This window comes from Chiloscyllium plagiosum, chromosome 19 (genome assembly GCF_004010195.1).
Source record: "Chiloscyllium plagiosum isolate BGI_BamShark_2017 chromosome 19, ASM401019v2, whole genome shotgun sequence".
NCBI classification, from domain to species: Eukaryota; Metazoa; Chordata; class Chondrichthyes; order Orectolobiformes; family Hemiscylliidae; genus Chiloscyllium; species Chiloscyllium plagiosum.
The window spans coordinates 25,319,468-25,339,048 of NC_057728.1; the positions used below are offsets into that span (position 1 = coordinate 25,319,468).

Below are 19,581 nucleotides of genomic sequence, written 5' to 3' on the forward strand. Positions count from 1 at the left end.
CACACATGCATCACTCTCTGCACGAAAACGTTGCCCCTTAGGTCTTATATATATCCCCTCTCACCCTAAACCTATGCCCTCTAGTTCTGGACTCCCCCATCCCAGGAAAAGATTTTGCCTATTTACCCGAGCCATGCCCCTCATTTTATAAACCTCTGAGCACCCTCCGATGCTCCAGGGAATACAGTCCCAGCCTGTTAAACCTCTCATTTTAGCTGAAATCCTTCAACCCTGGCAATATCCTTAAATCTTTTCTGAACCCTTACAAGTTTCACAACATCCTTCCGATAGGAAGACCAGAATTCCAAAAGTGACCTAACCATGTCCTGTACAGCCACAACATGACCTCCCAACTTCTGTACTCAATGCTCTGACCAATAAAGAAAAGCACACCAAATGCCTCCTTCACTATCCTATCTACCTGCGACTGTACTTTAAAGGAACCTGCACTCCAAGGTCTCTGTTCAGCAATACTTCCCAGGACCTTACCATTAAGTGTAGAAGTCCTGCTAAGATTTGCTTTCCCAAAATGCAGCACCTCGCATTTATCTAAATTAAAAAGTGACCTAACCATGTCCTGTACAGCCACAACATGACCTCCCAACTTCTGTACTCAATGCTCTGACCAATAAAGAAAAGCATACCAAATGCCTCCTTCACTATCCTATCTACCTGCGACTGTACTTTCAAGGAACCTGCACTCCAAGGTCTCTGTTCAGCAATACCTTACCATTAAGTGTATAAGTCCTGCTAAGATTTGCTTTCCCAAAATGCAGCACCTCACATTTATCTAAATTAAACTCCATCTGCCACTCCTCAGTCCATTGGCCCATCAGACCAAAATCCTGTTGTAATCTGAGGTAACCTTCTTTGCTGTCCACTACATCTCCAATTTTGGTGTCATCTGCAAACTTACTAACCATACCTTCTATGTTTACATCCAAATCATTTATATAAATGATAAAAAGCAGATGATGGATAAGAATTTGATAGTTTTCTTTCGCACAGAACTGTCCAACATTACCTCTAGCTTGTGGTTTTTAGAGTGTCTAGTAATTACCCATTTCTGCCTAAAGTAAATCCTAACTGTAAAAGGTGTTGATGCTAACATATCTTGCCTTTGGTGAGATGCCAGTAATGCTATAGCGTCTGTGTATCCTGTCAAGCTCCTTTCTTAAAGGACTTCGTAGTTGTAAATTGAAATGTTTTCCAGCAGCTCAATCTTCAAGATTTTATATTATGTTCAAAGACAGGGTAGATTAAGATGATCTATTCCTTTAGCTGGGAATTATAGAACTAGGTAGTTATTGCCTAAAAATTAAGGCCACGCCATTCAGTACAAATGTTAAGCACTTCAACACACAAGGGAGGTAAACATCTGGAACTCCCTTCGAAACGTAACAGTGGATATTGGATCAGTTATTAATTTTAAGTCTGAGATTTTTTTTGTTGAGCAAAGGTATTTAGGGCTATAGGTCGAAAGCAGGTTTATGGAGTTCAGCCACAGATCAGCCACAATTGCACTGAATGGCAAAACGGGCTCAAGGGGCTGAATGGCGTGTTGCTGTTCCTATTTACCTCAATAAATCCAAAATATAAATTGATTAACTAAAAGCCATCTTATTTCATGTGTTCAGCTGAAAGATTGTGCGAAAGATGAAATTGTGCAGGTTGAGCTGCCACTGATGTTTCCTGATTAGAACTCTGAGCTGAAAGACCTGCGATTTCTTCTGTACTCACTTTCTCAATTGTGTAATAAATATGGCTGTGCAGCTTGCTTTGCAGGGTGGGGAATTAATATTTTTTTTGAATAGCCAGCCATCAGTTATAATGTTTATTAATTTGCACTGAACTGATTTAGATGTGCCTTTGCAGTAAATGTTTTTGCTTACAACTTCACCTTTTTAAAACCTTTTGAAAAGTTTCCTTGTTAGTCACACATTTAAAAGTGCTTTCTCACTGTTGTAAAACACAGTAAGTCCTACCTTTTTCAAATGAGGCTGATTTTAGTTTTAAAATATAATTATTTCAGTGCACCTTGATGGTGCAAGTATTAATCTCTATTTCAAGGGATTATTTTAGTTAAGTCACACCATGGACAAGACTTTTTGTGACAATTACTTAATGTGTTACTAATATATTTCCAATCATAGTGCAGATTGTTTTTAAAGTGAAACATTTGTAAATTTGTTTTAACTAGAATATGCTGTACTAATGTATTGTTTTATGCTAAATTGCTTGGTTTTGTTTACTCATATTCCAATAAAAGCAAAATACAGCAAACATTTTATTAACTGGCACCTATTGATCAAATATTTTGGATAATCAAGGGGTCAGCATAATCAAACTAAAAACACAAAATAATAGAGAAGCAGGACAGGGGGCTTACACATTACAGTTGTAATTTATTTACAGCATAAATCACTTGCATAATATTGCAACTTTGCCTTATATAAAACTTAGTGGCAGAGATCCTTCTCACTAGCACCTACAGCTTAAAACTTAGACATTGTGGAGATTGCGATAATACAGTAAACTTCTGGTATTTCAGGTATATAGTTTTTGCCAGTTTTATAGAGAGGGCTGGTTCATAAGATGCCTGTTAAAAAGAAGTTTGCTGTACTGTGGATGCTGGAAATCTGGATGCTGGAGTAACTCAGCAGGTCTGGCAGCATTTGTGGAAAGAGAAGTTGAATTAATATTTCCAGTCTGGTATGAGTCTACAGAACAGGTCATACGAGACTTAAAACATCAACTGTCTGTTTCTTTCTCCATAGATGCTGCCAGATCTGCTGAGTTTCTCTAGCATTCTTCTTCTTTCTTTTCGTCATAGCACTTTGGTAGTGGCTTGCATAAAATGAGAATTTCAGTGGTCTGAGATTGTTTTGTATACTCTGGAACTTAATGTGACTCATTAATTTTAGGTAACAGCACAGGTGGCGACTTCAAATTCTAACCAGACCACCGCCTCAACAAATCAGGTATGCTTTAAGGACTTGACAAATGGGAGTGGGAGTAGATCACACTGTCAAAATGATTGTGCTGATCTTCTGTCTCATTTCCACTTCCTTGCCTGTTTATCATCTTATCCCTTGATTTCTCTAGATTTACAAAAATATCAGTCTGTCTCCTGGCTTTGAACATATTCAACAATGGAAACATCCACAGTATTTCAAAGATTGAGTGAAGAATTGTTTTGCCTCCTTATTTCTTTCTGATTCATCCTGTTACCCTGAGACTTTGCCCTGCATGCTATACGTACCACCGGGAGAAACCATCTCTTTGGGCTCGACAGGGTAGACATTCATGATAGTGCTTCAGTGGGTGACAGTACATTATTTTAAATTCCAGAGAGTATAGGCTCAGTTTATTTGACCCTTCCTCAAAGGATATCTTGACATCACCAGAACCAACTAAAATTGAATCTTTGCTGTACTGCCCCCTAGACAAATATATCTTTCCTGAGTTACAGAGACACAAACTGAATGGTACACCAGATATGATCTTAGGAAAGCCCAATTGTGGTAAGATTTCCTTTATCATTCCTCAGGATTCCAATCTTCTTCAAATAAAAGCCTTCTGCTATTTGGCTTCCTCATTCCTATATGTAACTGTACACACACTTTGGATGCATAGACCTATGTTTCTCTGGACATAAGTATTTTAAAATTTAATTAATTTCAAAAGATATTTTGCTTTTGTATTCTTAATACCAATGTACAGTAATTAATCTATCGCTTCCCCATGTTTTGCTCATCTGTCAGCTTGGAGAGAGTGAGGACTGCAGATGCTGGAGATCAGAGTCAAGAATGGAGTGCTGGAAAAGCACAGCAGGCCAGGCAGCATCCGAAGAGCAGGGGAATCCATGTTTTCAGCAAGAGCCCTTCATCAGGAATTCATGATGAAGGGCTCTTGCCGAAAACGTCAATTCTCCTGCTCCTCTGCTGCCTGGCCAGCTGTGCTTTCGCAGCAACCCTACTCATCTGTCAGCGTGTTGTCCAATCATTTAACCTTATTACAGAAGAACCTCGATTATCCGGCATTCAATTATCCGAAATATCAGGTTATCCGGCAAGCTCGCAAGATGCTGATGCGTGGCTAAACTATGTGATCGGGCACTTGATTATCTGGAATTTGATTAAACGAACGAAATACTCCCCACCTGTGTCCTTTTGGATAATCAAGGTTCCTCTGTACATCTCTTTGAATCTATTTTCTCTCCATAGCTCGTGTTGTCGTCACTTTGTTAAAATTAGTTTTTCTCCTTGAGATCAATGAAGGCTTGATCATTGAATACATTATTTGAGGCTGAGTTACATAAATTTTAGATAGACAAAGGAGTCCAGCTTTAAGTGGGGTCAGCAGAAAAGTGGATCTGAGGTCACAGCAAGATCGGTAATGATTTTTATCAAATTGAGGGTCAGAGGAAGATCTGTTCTTGTAATTGTTATGTTCATTCCACCGAGTTCTGAATTGTCAGCAAGCTTGGATAGTTAAGCCATCTCTTCTTCTAAGTCATTAATAGATGTTGTTCATAGTTGAGGCCCCAGTACTGATTCTTGTGGCAGACTTGTTAGAGCCTGACAGCTTAAATGCACTACATATCAGTAATCCTAGGTTCCTATCTATTAATCAACCTACTAACAATGCAGTTATAGGCCATACTCCAATGAGATATCACTGTGAATGTTAACTTGTATGGCAACTTATTGAATGCCTTTTGGAAATCCAAGTAGACTCCACTTACTGGTTTTCCCTTTTACTCGGCCATTTACAGAATCAAAACCAAAAACAATTTGTTAAACGTGATTTCTGTTTTAAAACAATGATTCTGTCTGATCATACTCGGGTTTTCAAAATAATTAAGATTTCTATAATACAATTCAGCATTTTCATGATTTTAAAGCAAGGAGGGCAAATCCAAACAGGCCAATTACTGTCCATCAGTCTACGTTTGATCATGAGAAAAATTAACGAAGGGCTAGTTGGCAGCACTGTTGAGCAACACTTGCTAAGCAATAACCTGCTCACTATGGGTTCTTCTGAGCCACTCAACCTGTCTAAAGGTTGGACAGAAGTGCTGAACTCCAGAGTTGAGGCAAGCTTGATGTCAAGGCAGCATTTGACAGGGTAAGCAGTTGAAGAGCTAAGCAAAGCAGAACTTTTTAGAGTTGCCCTTTGAAAGGAAGATATTTTTGCACTAGCAATATTCTATTTTTATTAGTTTATCTAATTTTGAACATTGATAGAAAGTGACAATTTATTAATCATGGAGGAAAAGTGTAAATCTGGAATACTCACTAACCAATCACATACCTGTAGCCCTGTGGCCTCACTTTTCAATCCTGGTGATCAAGGTTCCCACTTGCTCCAGTCAGCTGCTCATTTTCAATCCTTGGTGCTTGGTGCTTGGGATTCATGTGTTGTCCAGTCTGTCAGTCACCATTTCCTGGTGTTTGGAGTTCCTACTCCCCCTGAGAGGCTTCAGTCAGTGTAATTATTCCAATTCTGGGAGATATTAAGTGAGAAGAACTTGATTCTTGATCTTGGGCATCGTTGCTGAAGTCTAGAAATGGATAAAAAATCTTTTGACCATTTCTAGCCAGATAGCTACAATGTGGGAGGTAACATTGTACATTTTCTCCAGTATTTGTTTATACATCTTTGACCATAGGATGTATGATGCTTTTAGCATTTTAAATAATCTTCCTGATTATGTCATGTAACTTGGGTTTCACAGTAGCTTTTTGGTTAGATTGGATTTGGATAATATAACGTGTCCACAATGTACTTTTTATTTGTGTAATGAAAGAAATTTAACTGCTATTTCTGGCACATCCTTTCTGATGTGTGAATTACAAGTTTTCAATCCAATGGAAATAATGGCCCTAAGCATTCATTTTGTCTTTCTCTCCCAAAGGTACCAGACAATCCACCCAACTACATTCTATTCCTCACTAATTTACCTGAAGAGACCAATGAGATGATGTTGTCCATGCTGTTTAATCAGTAAGTAGAAATGAAAATTCCGATAAATGTTAACAGGGTTTTTTTCTGTAACACTCTTTCTTTCTATTGAAGGGAATGTTAATTTTATCTTGGATATTTTTGATTTATTAATAAAAATGTGTTTATTTTGATTAGTCAGAAATGATACTGTCAATGTACATTTTCATGGATTATTTCAGAGTAAGTCTATTGGAGATGTGTGCAATATAATTCTTGCCTAAGACTGCCATGAACTTGGCCAACACTAAACTATGTTGCGGACTGAAAATGCAAATTCTGTACCTATAGGGTGCTTACCAAGCATAGGCAGTTTCATATAATTAATTAGTCTGAAGCTCTGTCTTCCTGTTTGCAATGGAGCCACTTTGGGGATTAGTCTGTCAGAAGAAAACATAATACTTTTAAATCAGACCATTTAAAATGAGCTCTTTGACAATATATTTTATTTTGCCAACAAACTATGCTCCAGTGTTTTGCATTTAAAGTATGTTTGCATATTAAAAGTCCGGTTATGTCAGAATATGCACAAATGTTGCTGATTACCACAACCATTATGAAAATTTTGTTCTGGAATGTAACCTTTCATTAAAATTTTAACTCTAGGTAAATATGGGACTCTGGTTGAGAAACAGACAAATGCAACTCTGTCAGTGCCATTCACACAATGCCTGGGTTTGTTGCACTTAAAATGTAGCCTGTGTTTACTCAGTAAGTTTGAAGTTGGTAGTGAAACATTTGAAAACAATGGATAACCTATTGTTAAGTTTATGCTAGAGTCAGAGGGTCTCCCTTCAATAAAAGATTTTAAATTATGAATGCAGTTTCCAGATGAAAGCCAGCTGGAAGAAGCTTTGTCAATTTAGGATTTCTTAGTGGACCTAGGGAGTCTGGAGAAAGGTTTGTAAACTAATGAATTACTCATATGAGCTACAGAATCAAAGTTTGTTGAAAATAAAATAAATTATTTTTGTTTGAGACCATCCAACAATGCGCCAAATTGTCTCATATATTGGCAATCGGTATGAAGTGTTCTGTTTAATTTGTGTATGTTTACTGAGAAGCAAACAGCTTTGCTTTTGGTGTGGATTATATCTCAGCAGATTGAGGAATCCCACAGATGTCTGTCAGTTGTCCTGCATTTTAAGCTCCACTTCATTTGCCATATTTAATGGACTCTGGAAGATTATCATCTTTTACCTAGCAAAAGATATCAAATGGCCCCTCAGAGTCCTGTGACTGAAAGCGAACACCAGAGTTGGCTTGGCAGTTAGTATTAGCTGAGACATCCTTAGATGTGTTACTGAATAAAATTTAGAGGTCACTCAGTCACAAAGCGGAGAGAAAGATTCTTTCAAAATGTTACGTCAAAGAGTAACCAGAACACTTGAATAATGGAATGAATTCTGGACAGCTGTGGAAGTAACTTTTGGGTTGATCTCTGTAGGAAGTAATTAATGTTCAAGGTTGTTGTAATGTAACAAAAGGAATTTTTGTAGTGTGGGTTTTGGCGAGAGGAAGCAAAAAGTACAACTGACTCTACCCAGCAGTTCACTAATCTGTGGCTCAAGCAGCTGCCTCACCTTTTGTTTCAGCCAACTTATTTTTTACTCTTGGGGGTCCTGTGGGAAGTCAGTTTTCTATTAGCATAATTGAGATTCAGGAATTCAAATTAGATGAATTGCAGGCATAAAATGGATGTCTTTCCATTTCATGTTCAAGTTGGTGAATTTGAGTTGTTTCAAAATAAACCATGTTTGTTCACATTTTCTTACTGATGTTAATTTCCAAAAGAAAAAGGATTATGTGAGCGTAGGTATAAACCAAATGTATCAATTAGGAAGGCAAATACAATAATGGCATTTATTTGAGAGGACTTGAATATAAAAGCAGGGACATACTTCTGAGGCTGTATAATGTTCTGGTCAGGCCACATTTGGAGTATTGTATGTAGTTTTGGACTCCATATCTCAGGAAGGATGCACGGCCCTGGAGCGTGTTCAAAGGAAGTTCACTGGAATGAGCCCAGGAATGAAAAGCTTAACATATGAGGAATATTTGAGGATGCTGGGTTTATACTCGAGTTCAGAAGGATGGGGTGGGTGACGAAATGGAGTGGAAGGGAGAAACTAATTGAAACTTGCAGAATACTGAATGGCCTGGACAGAGGAGATGTTGGGAATATGTTTCCATTGGTAGGAGAGACTGAACCCGAGGGCACATCCTTAGAGTAAAGGGAAGACCTTTTAGAGCAGAGATAAGGTGAAACTTCTTCAGCCAGAGAGTGGTGAATCTATGGAATTCACTGCCATGGAAGGCTGTAGATGGCAGGTCATTGAGTATACTTAAGACTGCGATAGATAGGTTCTTTATTGTCAAGGGTTACAGGGAGAAGGTGGGAGAATGGAGTTGAGAAACTTATCAGCCATGATTGAATGGCAGAGCAGATTTGATGGGCTGAATGGTCTGATTTCTGGTCCTATTCTTATGGGCTTAAGATCTACAGTAATCTGTATTGACATTTTAATATTTTACAATCAAATTTTGAAGCCAAAAGCACAAAAGGGTTACAGGGAGAAGGTGGGAGAATGGAGTTGAGAAACTTATCAGCCATGATTGAATGGCAGAGCAGACTTGATGGGCTGAATGGCTTGATTTCTGGTCCTATGTCTTATGGGCTTAAGATCTACAGTAATCTGTATTGATATTTTAATATTTTACAATCAAATTTTGAAGCCAAAAGCACAACATTAATTAAAATTGAGACTTTTTTTATAATGCTCCACTGATTCAGGTGTCCTTAGCATTTGTAAAAATCACCTTTCAGTTCCTGTCAAAGAACTGTTGCATAGTGATCATTTAAGAACTTATTGCATAAGTTTGCTTTATTCTGCAGGGGATGACATCTAATACTTGCATCCCTATTGGATTGTAAGCCTTTACCCAATGTTCTTTTGGTACATTTTAAATCAATAATGAAAGTAATTAAATTAGATTTGCAAATCAATGTGAAAAATACAAATCAAAAGACTTTTGCAGTTTGAAGCAATTGCATTACTTTAATACTAAATTGTTTGCATTTTAACATAGGTTTCCTGGTTTCAAAGAGGTACGTTTGGTACCTGGCCGACATGATATAGCTTTTGTGGAATTCGAGAATGAAGGACAGGCTGGTGCTGCACGTGATGCATTGCAAGGATTCCGAATTACACCATCTCATGCTATGAAAATCACCTATGCCAAGAAATAATTAAGGTTATCAGGGCGAAAAAATGTTCCAACTTGTTTATTTTTATTTTAATTGCGGTTTACTTATCGCAGAGAGAGAAGAAAAACCAAGCATATGAAGATGTTATCAGCTTTGGACTATTTTTATCCATCGCAGTCTCTCAAGAATTGAAATGTGATTAAGTAGAAAATATTTCATTTTCTGCAAATGAAATTGACTGCTGGTAGTTGAGAATGAAAACAACGATCTCGTGTTTTATATAATAAAAGTAGGTCTTTCAGTAACTTTGTCAAGATAACGGTTACTTTATTGTAAAATTTGGAACCAGGACCTTGTGTTGCTTTTGTAGCTCATAATGAAAGTTGACTAAAATTGTACAGGAGTTGTAAACAATATATATTTAATTTGCAAGTATTCTTAAATTTGTTTTGTCAGTCTGCCCCAAAACCTTAGAACACAGCATCTCAAATGCAGCAGATGTAGAGTGGTAGAAAATAAGTAGTATACATATAAACAAGGTACTGGAGGTTTAATCAAAAGGAGCAGAGCGTTCATGGTCTGACAGTATTTAGATCTCAACACTGAGTTCAACAACTTCAATTACTTACACAGAAAATGAGGTGCTGTTCCTCCAGCTTATGCTGGGTTTCACTGAAACACTGCTGCAGGCCTAGGATAGAAATGTTAATGAGAATAAGATGGTGTATTGAAATGACAAGTGACTGGAAGATTGGGTTCATTCTTACAGAATGGCAGTGTTCTGCAAAGCAATAATTCAATCTAGGTTTGGTGTCACCTGTATTGTGAGCAGCAAATACAGTAGACTTTCCAACTTCATTTTGAATCCACGTTGTTATATCAGAATGGGTGACAGTCACTGATGAAAGTGTGGTTGTGAAAGTGAGTTTTAGAAAACAGCTTATTGAAGTTTAGGAGGGATACAGAAAATGCAAGTGCATAAGCTCAAAGATACAAATGGAAGTCCATCAGAGGGAACAGCACAATTTCGCCAAGATGGGTATACTTTCGGAAGAGAAATGGCAGTACAAACGTTATGGGCTGGAGGCTAAAATGCAGACATTGCCCCTTCCATGATATATTGTAATGTTTCCTGGATACTTGGTACTGAGAGTCACCTCGTACTTTAGGATATTCTAATCTAGTGCGTGTTCATGAACAGGACAGGGTAGCTGCAAGTGAGGCAGGTAAAAGGACATAGACGGTAGGAGCCTTTGCAATTGTCCACCAGGTTTGAGATTTTTTTTCAGGCTTGTTTGCATGAGTATGTGGACTGCAGATCAGAAGTCAGCAGACCATGATACTGTGATACAGGAAGCCCATCAGGTGAAGTGGGGGGGGGGCTGCTAAAATGGTCATTGGGACAGTATCATCAAAGGGACACTACAACTACAAACATGAGGCTGGAAGGTTGCATTGTAACCCAGGTGCCAGGTTCAGGCTGGAGAGGAACCTGCAGTGAGGCAGGAGGATCCAGTTGTTATGGTGTATGTAGTTATCAATGTCATAGGCAGAGCAAAGATAGGTTCTGTGTAATCAGTTTGAAGAGTTAGACCCAAATTCAAGAAGCACACTCAAATGTTGTGAATCATTACCTGAGCCAGGTAAAAATTGGCCTAAAACAGATTAGAGAGATTAATTTGTAGCTCAAAGAATGATGTGGAAGAAGTGAATTCTAGTTCATGAGGCTCTGGAACCAGCACTAGGGAAAATGGAATCTCTACCATTGGAATGGTCGTTTTTTTGTGTGTGAATTATACTGGGATTATGTTCTTGCGCGATTGGGGAAATGAGAAGATTTTGAAGTAAATACAAGGACAAAGCATATTTGTCAAGATTTGGTACGTTAAAGACTAGAGACAAAGCAAAAGAGAAAGTTATACTGGGATTATGTTCTTGCGCGATTGGGGAAATGAGAAGATTTTGAAGTAAATACAAGGACAAAGCATCATTTGTCAAGATTTGGTACGTTAAAGACTAGAGACAAAGCAAAAGAGAAAGGTATTAATGTAGGAAATTACATAGATAATGACTGGAAGGGGTAGAGAGTAAAAATCCAAGAGTAAGTCAACTGATAAGTCTAGAGATTACAGGATAAAACTAAAGTCTCTGCATGTGAATGCACATTCAAAGCAAACATGTGAACTGAGTGCAAATATAAATAAATAATAGCAATCTGTAGTCATTACAGATATATGGCTGCAGGATAACCTAACATAGGTCAGTACTTGAATATTTTTATTTTACTTGTGGGATGTGGGTGTCGCTGGCCGGCCAGCATTTATTGCCTACCCCTAGTTGCCCTCGAGAAGATGATGGTGAGTTGCCTCCTTGATCTGCTGCAGTCACATGCAGGAGGTTGAATCATAATGCCTTTTGGGAGGGAATTCAAGGATTTTTGACCCAAACATTGTGAAGGAACTGTGAACAAGTCAGTTTGGTGATTGAATTGGAGGGGAACTTGAAGGTGGTGGTGTTCCCGTCTATCTGCTGCTCTTGTCCTTCCAGATGGAAATAGGTTGTGGGTTTGGGAGGTACTGTCTCAAGATCTTTTGAATTTCTGCAGTGTATCTTGTAAATAGTACACTCTGCTGCTACTGAGTATCAGTGGTGGAAGAATAGATGTGGTACCAATTCAGCGGACTGCTTTGTTCTGGATGGTGTCAAGCTTCTTGAGTATTTTCTTTTGGAGCTGCACCCATCCAAACAAGTGGGGAGTATTCCATCACACTCTTGACTTGCACCTTGCAGATGGTGGATAGACTTTAGGGAGTCAGGTCTTGAGTTCCTCGCTGCAGTATTCCTAGTCTCTGATCTGTTCTTGTAGCCACTGTTTCTGTGGTGAGTTCAGTTGAGTTTCTGGTCAATGGTAACCCCCTAAGAAGGTTATAGTGGGGGATTCTGTGATGGTAACACTATTGAATGTCAAGGGGCCATGTTTAGATGGTCATTACCAGGCAAATGCCAGGCAATGATGTCATTGTCACTTGTCAGCCCAAGCCTGAATATTGTCCACATCGGTTTCATTTGATCAAGTATCCGAGGAGTTGTGAATGGTCTGGACATTACACAATCCTTGGTGAACATCTCCACTTCTGACCTGATGGAATGAAGGTCATTGAAGCAGCTGAAGATGGTTGGGCCTGAGACAAAAGTTAAAGGAACTCCTGCAGGGATGTCCTGGAGCTGAGATGATTGACCGCCAACAATCGCAACCATCTTCCAATGTGTCAAGGGCAGAAAACAGTTTGAAAGGACAGAAAGCTAGGAAACTGTGGAGGGATAGCTTTGTTAGTTAAGGATGATATTAGCACATTCAAGATGGATGATCTAAATTCAGGTAACTAGGATATGAAAACCATTTGGGTAGAGATGAGAAATCTATAAGGGGAAGAAGACGCTGGGAGTAGACTCCATAACTAACCACAGAGTGGAACATATCGAAAGAAATAATTGGAATTTGTCAAAATGCCTTAGTATTGACTGATTGTAGGATTTGATTCCTACTTTCTCTGGTCTGTCCGGTTTATTCTGGTACAATGTTCAGTATGAAAGCAAATTACACTATGATTTACACTGAAAAAGTCTCACCCACATGATGCTTACAATCAGAAGTGAACCCTTTTGCGTGGAATTGCCCAAAGATCAAACCAGGTGATGAGCCTGCTCTGTCTCAATATCTCATCATTGATTAGTTGACCTCCCTGAACTAGTTGAAATTTTTGCTACAGTCAGGTATTTTATGTTCTTTCCATTACAAAGAAAATATTACATTTGTGACATAATCTCATCTCTGGAAAACTATCACTTTGACAATTGGCAAACATCTCAGACTTGGTGTGGTTTTCACACAAGTTTGCTCAATTAACTCATTAATACTTAATTGTGACTCTTTGGGAAGATGCTTACCTCTTTGACATAAAAAATTAGCTTGTATTTGCTGTTCATTACCTGCATGTCATCTAATCAATTATATGATGTTTAGCCAGCACAATTTCATTCTCATATCAAAATCAGCTGATAATTTGAACTTTTTATCACATCTGATTCATTGTCTTTGGTTTTAAACAAAACTTCACATTTTCCAGAATTAGTGTGCCAGTTCTGTCGTTTACTGCTCGAGTTACAGGTTTGATGTAAACACACTTTCTGTCAGCCTTAATACACGTACCTTTTAAAAATTCATGCCATTCCTAATCATCACAAAGTTTCATATGTGGGTAAACTTCAGTTTTGACAGGAGTGCCAAATGCATGGTAGAGGTTTGGCCTTCTCATTTTATATCCAGCCTGACTTTTGCTGGATTGATTGGGAAAACTGGGGAAAGTAATTGTTTACCACACATTTATTTCTTCCGTCAAAGCTGAAATTTCCCCCTCAAAACTTTGACTATAAAACATGGGTGTGGAAGTAAGGCCATTGGCCCATCAAGTCCACTCTGCCATTTAACCATGGCTGATGAACATTTCAACTCCTGCACTCTCCTGTAGCCCTTAACTCCTTGCGAGATCAAGAATTTATCAATCTCTGCCTTGAAGACATTCAACGTCCTGGCCTCCACTGCATTCCAAGACAATGAATTCCATAGGCCCATCACTTTCTGGCTGAAGAAATGTGTCCTCATTTCCGATCTAAATTGACGTCCTCTAATTCTAAGGCCATGGGTCCTAGTCTCCCTGCCTAACGGAAACAAAAGTCCACCATTTTGAAGCCATGCATTATCTGAAAAGTTCCTATTAGATCTCCCCTCAACCTTCTAAACTCTAATGAATACAATCCCAGGATGTTCAGCCATTCATTGTATGTTAGGCCTACCATTCCAGGGATCATCCATGTGAATCTCTGTTGGACACACTCCAGTGCCAGTATGTCCTTCCTGAGGTGTGGGGCCCAAAAGTGAACACCGTATTCTAAATGGGGTCTAACAAGAGCTTTATGAAGTCTCAGAAGCACATTGCTGCTTTTATATTCCAACCCTCTTGAGATAAATGACAACATTGCATTCGCCTTCTTAATCACGGACTCAACCTGCAAGTTAACCTTCAGCGAATCCTGGACTAGCGCTCCCAGATCCCTTTGAACCTTTTGGCTTTATGAATTTTTCTCACTGTTTAGAAAATAGCTCTTGCCCTGTATCCTTTTTTTCCAAAGTGCAAGACCTCGCATTTGCTTATGTTAAATTTCATCAGCCGTTTCCTGGACCACTCTCCTAAACTGTCTAACTCTTTCTGCAAAATCTTTCTGCAGCCTCCCCACTTCCTCAGTACTACCTACTTGTCCACGTAACTTAGTATCATCAGCAAACTTTGCCAGAATTTCCCCATCCTGTCCTGGGGATGGGCAATAAATGCTGGCCTGGCCCACAATGCTGACATCCTATGAACAATTTTTAAAAATATTGAATACAAAAGTAGGGAGGTTGTAGGGTGTTAGAAAAACAAGTACTGGAGAAACTCAACAGGCTGACAGCATCTGTAGTTAAAAAATCTTAACATTTCAAGTCCGATGATCCTTCTTCAGAATTAAAAATAGCTGAGAGGGGGTGGAGGAAGTGAATAGGTTATATAGAGACAAAACACCTAGGGTGTGATGGTAGGTACCAAAAATGGAGGAGAATGTTCACATTCTGAAATTATTAAACTCAATGTTGAACCCTGAAAGCGGTAAAAGTATGTAGGTAGATGAGATGCTGTTCCTTCAGCTTGCATCAAGCCTTCTTGTAACGTGCAACAGGCCTGAGACAGAAATGCTGGCATGGAAACGTGGTGTGTTGTTCTGGAAGCTAGGGGTCACTTTTCCAGACAGAACATAGATGTTTGACAAAGCAGATGCCTAGTCTGCATAGAGGAGACCATATTGTGAGTCTTGAACGTGGCAGAGAAGATCAAAGAGGTGCAGGTAAATTGCTGCTTCACCTGGAAGCTGTGCTGGAGCCTTGGATAGTGAGTAAGTAAGTGAGCAAATGTTGCACCTTCTGCAATTGCATGGGAATGTGCCCTGAGGGTGTTGGGAGTGAAGGAAGAATGGACAAGGGTGTCCTGGAAAAAAAACAGTCCCTGCAGAATGCTGACAGAGGAAGAGGAGGGGAATATATGTTTGGAGGTGGCAGAAACAGTAGTTTACGATCCTTTAGATATAGAGGCTGGTGGGATGGAAAATGAGGACTGGGACCTCTATCGTTGCTTTGAAAGAGGAGGGAAGAGATGAGGCAGAAGTGCAGGAAATGTATTGGACACAGCTGAAGGCCCTAGTGGTTGAAATCCTCAGTTAAGGAAAAAGATGGGTATTTCTGAAGCCCTTTTGTGGAAGTTGGCATCAACAGATGCAATGGACACTTGAGAAACTGGCTGAATGAAATGAAGTCATGACAGGAAACAGACTATGAGGAAGTGTAGTCAAGATAATTGTGAGCATTGGTAGGTTTGTAATGGAAATCAATGGCCAGCCTGTCCCCAGAAGTGGAAACAGGAATGTCAAGGAAGGGAACAGTCAGAGATGGACCAGGTGAAGGTGAGAACAGGGTGTAATTTGGAATCAAAATTGATCTTTTTTTTTTCTAATTCTAGATGAGAGAGAGGGAAGTATTACTGAATATGTCATTGATGTACGGGGGGGGGGGGGGGGGGAAAGAGAGGAAGAGGTGAGCAGAGCAGGGGAACCAAATAGGACTGAGTCAGGGAATGGCAGAGGACAGTGGTGGCAGATGGGGACTTTCTAAACCTTCTGCCCGACATTCAAAAATTATGCCCCTTTGTTATTGACCCTTCAACTAAAGGAACAGTAGCTTTCTATCCACTCTGTCCATCTCCCTTGTACGCCTTACTCAAGCCCCCTCTCAGCCTTCTCTGCTCCAAGGAAAGCAACCTGAGCTTATCCAGCCTCTGTTCATAGCTAAAATTCTCCATCCCATGCAGCATCCTCGTGAATATCCTCTGCGCCCTCTCCAGTGCAATCACTTCCTTCCTCTAGTGCGGTAACCCGACTGCACACATTGTGCCAACAGTGGCTTAACCAAAGTCTGTGCAGCTCCAACATGACCTCGCTCTTATAATCTATGCCATGACTGATAAAGGCATGCTTTTTACCTACATTATTAACTTTTCCTGCTGCCATCAGATAATTGTGGACACATACCCCAAGATCTTACTGTTCCTCAGAGCTTCCTGGTGTTCTGCCATTTGTTGAGTACTCCCTTTTTTTTTAAACTTCTTCCAATGTATGGAGGTGCTGGTGTTGGACTGGGGTGGACAAAGTTAATGATCTCACAACACCAGGTTGCTTCCTAATAAACCTGTTGGACCATAACCTGGTGTTGTGTGATTCTTAACTTTCTCCAAAGTACACCACATCACACTTTTTGTGGTTAAATTCCATCTGCCACCAATCTGCCCATCTCATTAATCCATCTATATCTTCCTGTAACTTAAGACCTCTTCCTCGCTGTCAACCACCCAGCCACTTTTCGTGTCATCTGCAAACTATCTATCCCCAACATTTACTTCTGTATCATTTATATATAGCATGAACAATAAGGGACCTAGCACTGATCCCTGTGGAATGTTACTGAACATCGGATTCCAGTCATACAAAAAGCATTCTACCACTACCCTCTGTCTCCTACCACTTAGCCAATTTTGGATCCAACTTGTAAGTCACCAGAATCCCATAGGCTTTTACCTTCGTTTTCAGTCTGCTGTGTGAGATCTTGTCAAAAGCTTTTCTGAAATCCATATAAACCACATCGACTGTACTGTCTATACATCTGGTCAACTCAAAAAATGCAATCTAATTGATCAGGTATGACCTCCCTCTGACAAAGCCATGCTGACTATCCCTGATCAAACCTTGCCTCTCCAAGTTGAGATTAATTTGTACTGTCAGAAATTTCTGCAATTGTTTCCCCACCACTGATGTGAGACTCATTGGTCTGTAATTGTCTGCTGTATTCCTACTACGTTTCTTGAAAAATGGAACCATATTAATTCTCCAGTCTTCTGGCAACTCCTGTGGCCAGAAAGTAATTAAAAATATGGGTCAGAGGAAATGTAATTTCCTATCATGTCTCCCACAAAAGCCTGTGAAGCAACTCATCTGAACGTGGGAATTTGTCCACTTCTTAAGGCCACGAAAACCTCCAATATTTCCTCACTCCCTATGTCAATCTGCTCAAGAAATTTATAGTACTTCTTCCCACATTCTACACCTATATTCTCCTTGTTCCAAGTGAAGGCAGATGTGAAATAATTATTTCTACCAATGTGCTCCCTTCTCACTAACCATCCCCACTCTTCCCTGGTTATCATCTCCTCCTTGCTATACTTATAGAACATCTTGGGCCTCTTCCCAATCTTACCGAACAGTGTTTTTTTTCTGTCCCCTTGGGTCTCCCAACTGCTTTCTTCGGCTACCCCCTTCATTTTCTATACTGCAATAGGGCATTCTAGAAAATCTCCTGCATGCCCTTCTATGCTCTGGTGCCCTGAATTGGATGCAGTATTCCAGCAGGGGGCGTCACCCCAGTGATTTGGACATTGTGATGGATAATGAAGCGTACTCTCCATCCACTTTGGAATTATATGTGTACAAGTTGGCTACAAATAAATGAAACTAATATTACTCGAAATAAACGTGGAAACTTTGAGAGTATGCGGCTTCCGGCGATACCAGGAGCCTGCGTCTGTTCAGGAGACTGTATGTATTATATATAATAGCACTTTAACATGATATTATTTTCGGGATGTTTGATTGTCTAAAGACATTAGAACATCGGCTGAAGCAGCTTCGTCACCGACACAATTCCAACACACCCGGAGCTCGCGCTCGCGCGCGCCTCGCTGTTAACGCGTTCGACTGCGCGCGCCAATGAGTGCATGCGCGGGCGGGGGGAGGGCGTGGCAGAGCGCTCGAGGGGGAGGGGGGGTGGAGTGTTCGCGCGGACGCTGCGTGTCGCGAGCGTACGGGGCGGATGCGGCGGGAGCTGGAGGTGGCCAGGAGGAGTTGGAGCTTGTCAGTCAGTGCGGAAACAACCCGGCGAACATAAAACCAGCCTTTTGACGGTGAGAATGAAGGTAGTTTTAATAAGTTGGGATCCGAGCTTTGAGCTGCTGGGCGGTTTGTGAGTGAATTTGTTGTTGAAGGGGGGTGGGGTGGTGTGTGGAGTGGAGTGGAGTGGAGAGAGGGTAAAGGCCTCGGTAACTCCTGGTGAAGGCAGAGGGGCAGGTTATTGTGCTGGAGAACAGGGGCAGCATACTGTAAGCGAATGCTTTACAGCGTTACTCAGTTGAACCTACAGTGCCCCACTCTACCGGAGAAAAAGTTTAAAGGTGAGAGTTTGTTCCGGAAGTTTTCCAGTTGCATCAGGTGACGCAACTGTGTTGGTATGTCCTGGGCTTGGGCTGTGCCTTGTCCTGTGCCCACAAGCGCCGTGTCTGTCCGGGTACAGTCTACATACACTACTGACAGACACCGTGTTCACCAGATTGTGCGGTCTCCAAAATAAAAATGAGGGCTTCTCATTCTCATTCATTCCAAGGTCACAGATCCCTTGGTTGGGTCATAAAATTATATTTGAATAACAGGAATGGAAATTCTCTGCCTGTTTAGTTGGTGTGCTTCGGGGGAAAAAAAATTGCATAAGGGTTTAACGTCCACTTCAAGGTCTTGGATGGAATGTGTTTTTGGATGCCAAAAAACAGTAACGCAGTGTGGTTTAAAAACCGCCAGCAAGATGAGCCAGCACATTATTAATTCTTTTAGTTTAATGAAGCTGAACTTAAAGTGGGACGCTCATTTTTTTTCTCTACAGGGAATTGCTTTTGCGATTCTAGTTTGAGTGTGCTCTTTTATTTCAAAAGTGTTTGCTTTACACGATTTTTTGTCCAAGTATACATCAAATAAATTTCATACATGGATATCTTTATTGTTGATCAATAATCAGGTTAACTGATATTAAAGATTTGCGTCAGTGCTCCACTTTCATTTCTCAAGTAGATCTTGTGAATTTAAGTACTTTCATAGCTATAGCACGGTGTGTTCCACAGAGATCATGTTACATTTAAAGGGGTAGTTGAAATTAACTTGTATTCACTAAGATCCTAACTTGTCTTTTACTGTTTTACTACTCAGTTTTGTATAATTTACTCAGTTGAGACTTTTTGTCATCTTACGGGTTCCATGAATTTATGTTTGAGGAACTACCTATTTAAAAAAAAATAGTTGAGTTCAATGTTACTTGATCTGATTCTAAGTTCAAGCTGATTGTTTTACCTAAACATGCTCGTATACTAGGGTCAAAATTATGCTATTACTGGTGCCAATATTATGAAAAA

General features: G+C 40.0%; 2 protein-coding genes across 6 annotated transcripts in view; both read left to right on the forward strand.

Annotated features, from left to right (window-relative positions):
- Positions 1-9,646, forward strand: part of snrpb2 (small nuclear ribonucleoprotein polypeptide B2) — a 31,479-nt gene extending 21,833 nt beyond the window's left edge. For all 3 annotated transcript variants that reach the window (XM_043709364.1, XM_043709366.1, XM_043709365.1), the window contains exons 5-7: positions 2,925-2,981; positions 5,921-6,009; positions 9,097-9,646. In XM_043709364.1, coding sequence (XP_043565299.1) covers positions 2,925-2,981; positions 5,921-6,009; positions 9,097-9,256 — 306 coding nt within the window. In that variant the 3' untranslated portion in view covers positions 9,257-9,646. The remainder of the gene's footprint in view (positions 1-2,924; positions 2,982-5,920; positions 6,010-9,096) is intronic.
- An 8,552-nt stretch (positions 9,647-18,198) lies between these two features.
- The window catches only part of LOC122559602 (protein kinase C and casein kinase substrate in neurons protein 2-like), a 111,780-nt gene continuing 110,397 nt past the window's right edge, over positions 18,199-19,581 (forward strand). The window contains exon 1 of one of the 3 annotated variants that reach the window (XM_043709371.1): positions 18,199-18,321. The gene's annotated coding sequence lies outside the window, so the exon portion shown is untranslated. Of the gene's footprint in view, positions 18,322-18,557; positions 18,577-19,581 lie in introns of those variants that run through there. The other 2 variants (XM_043709370.1, XM_043709368.1) reach the window with 2 other exon arrangements.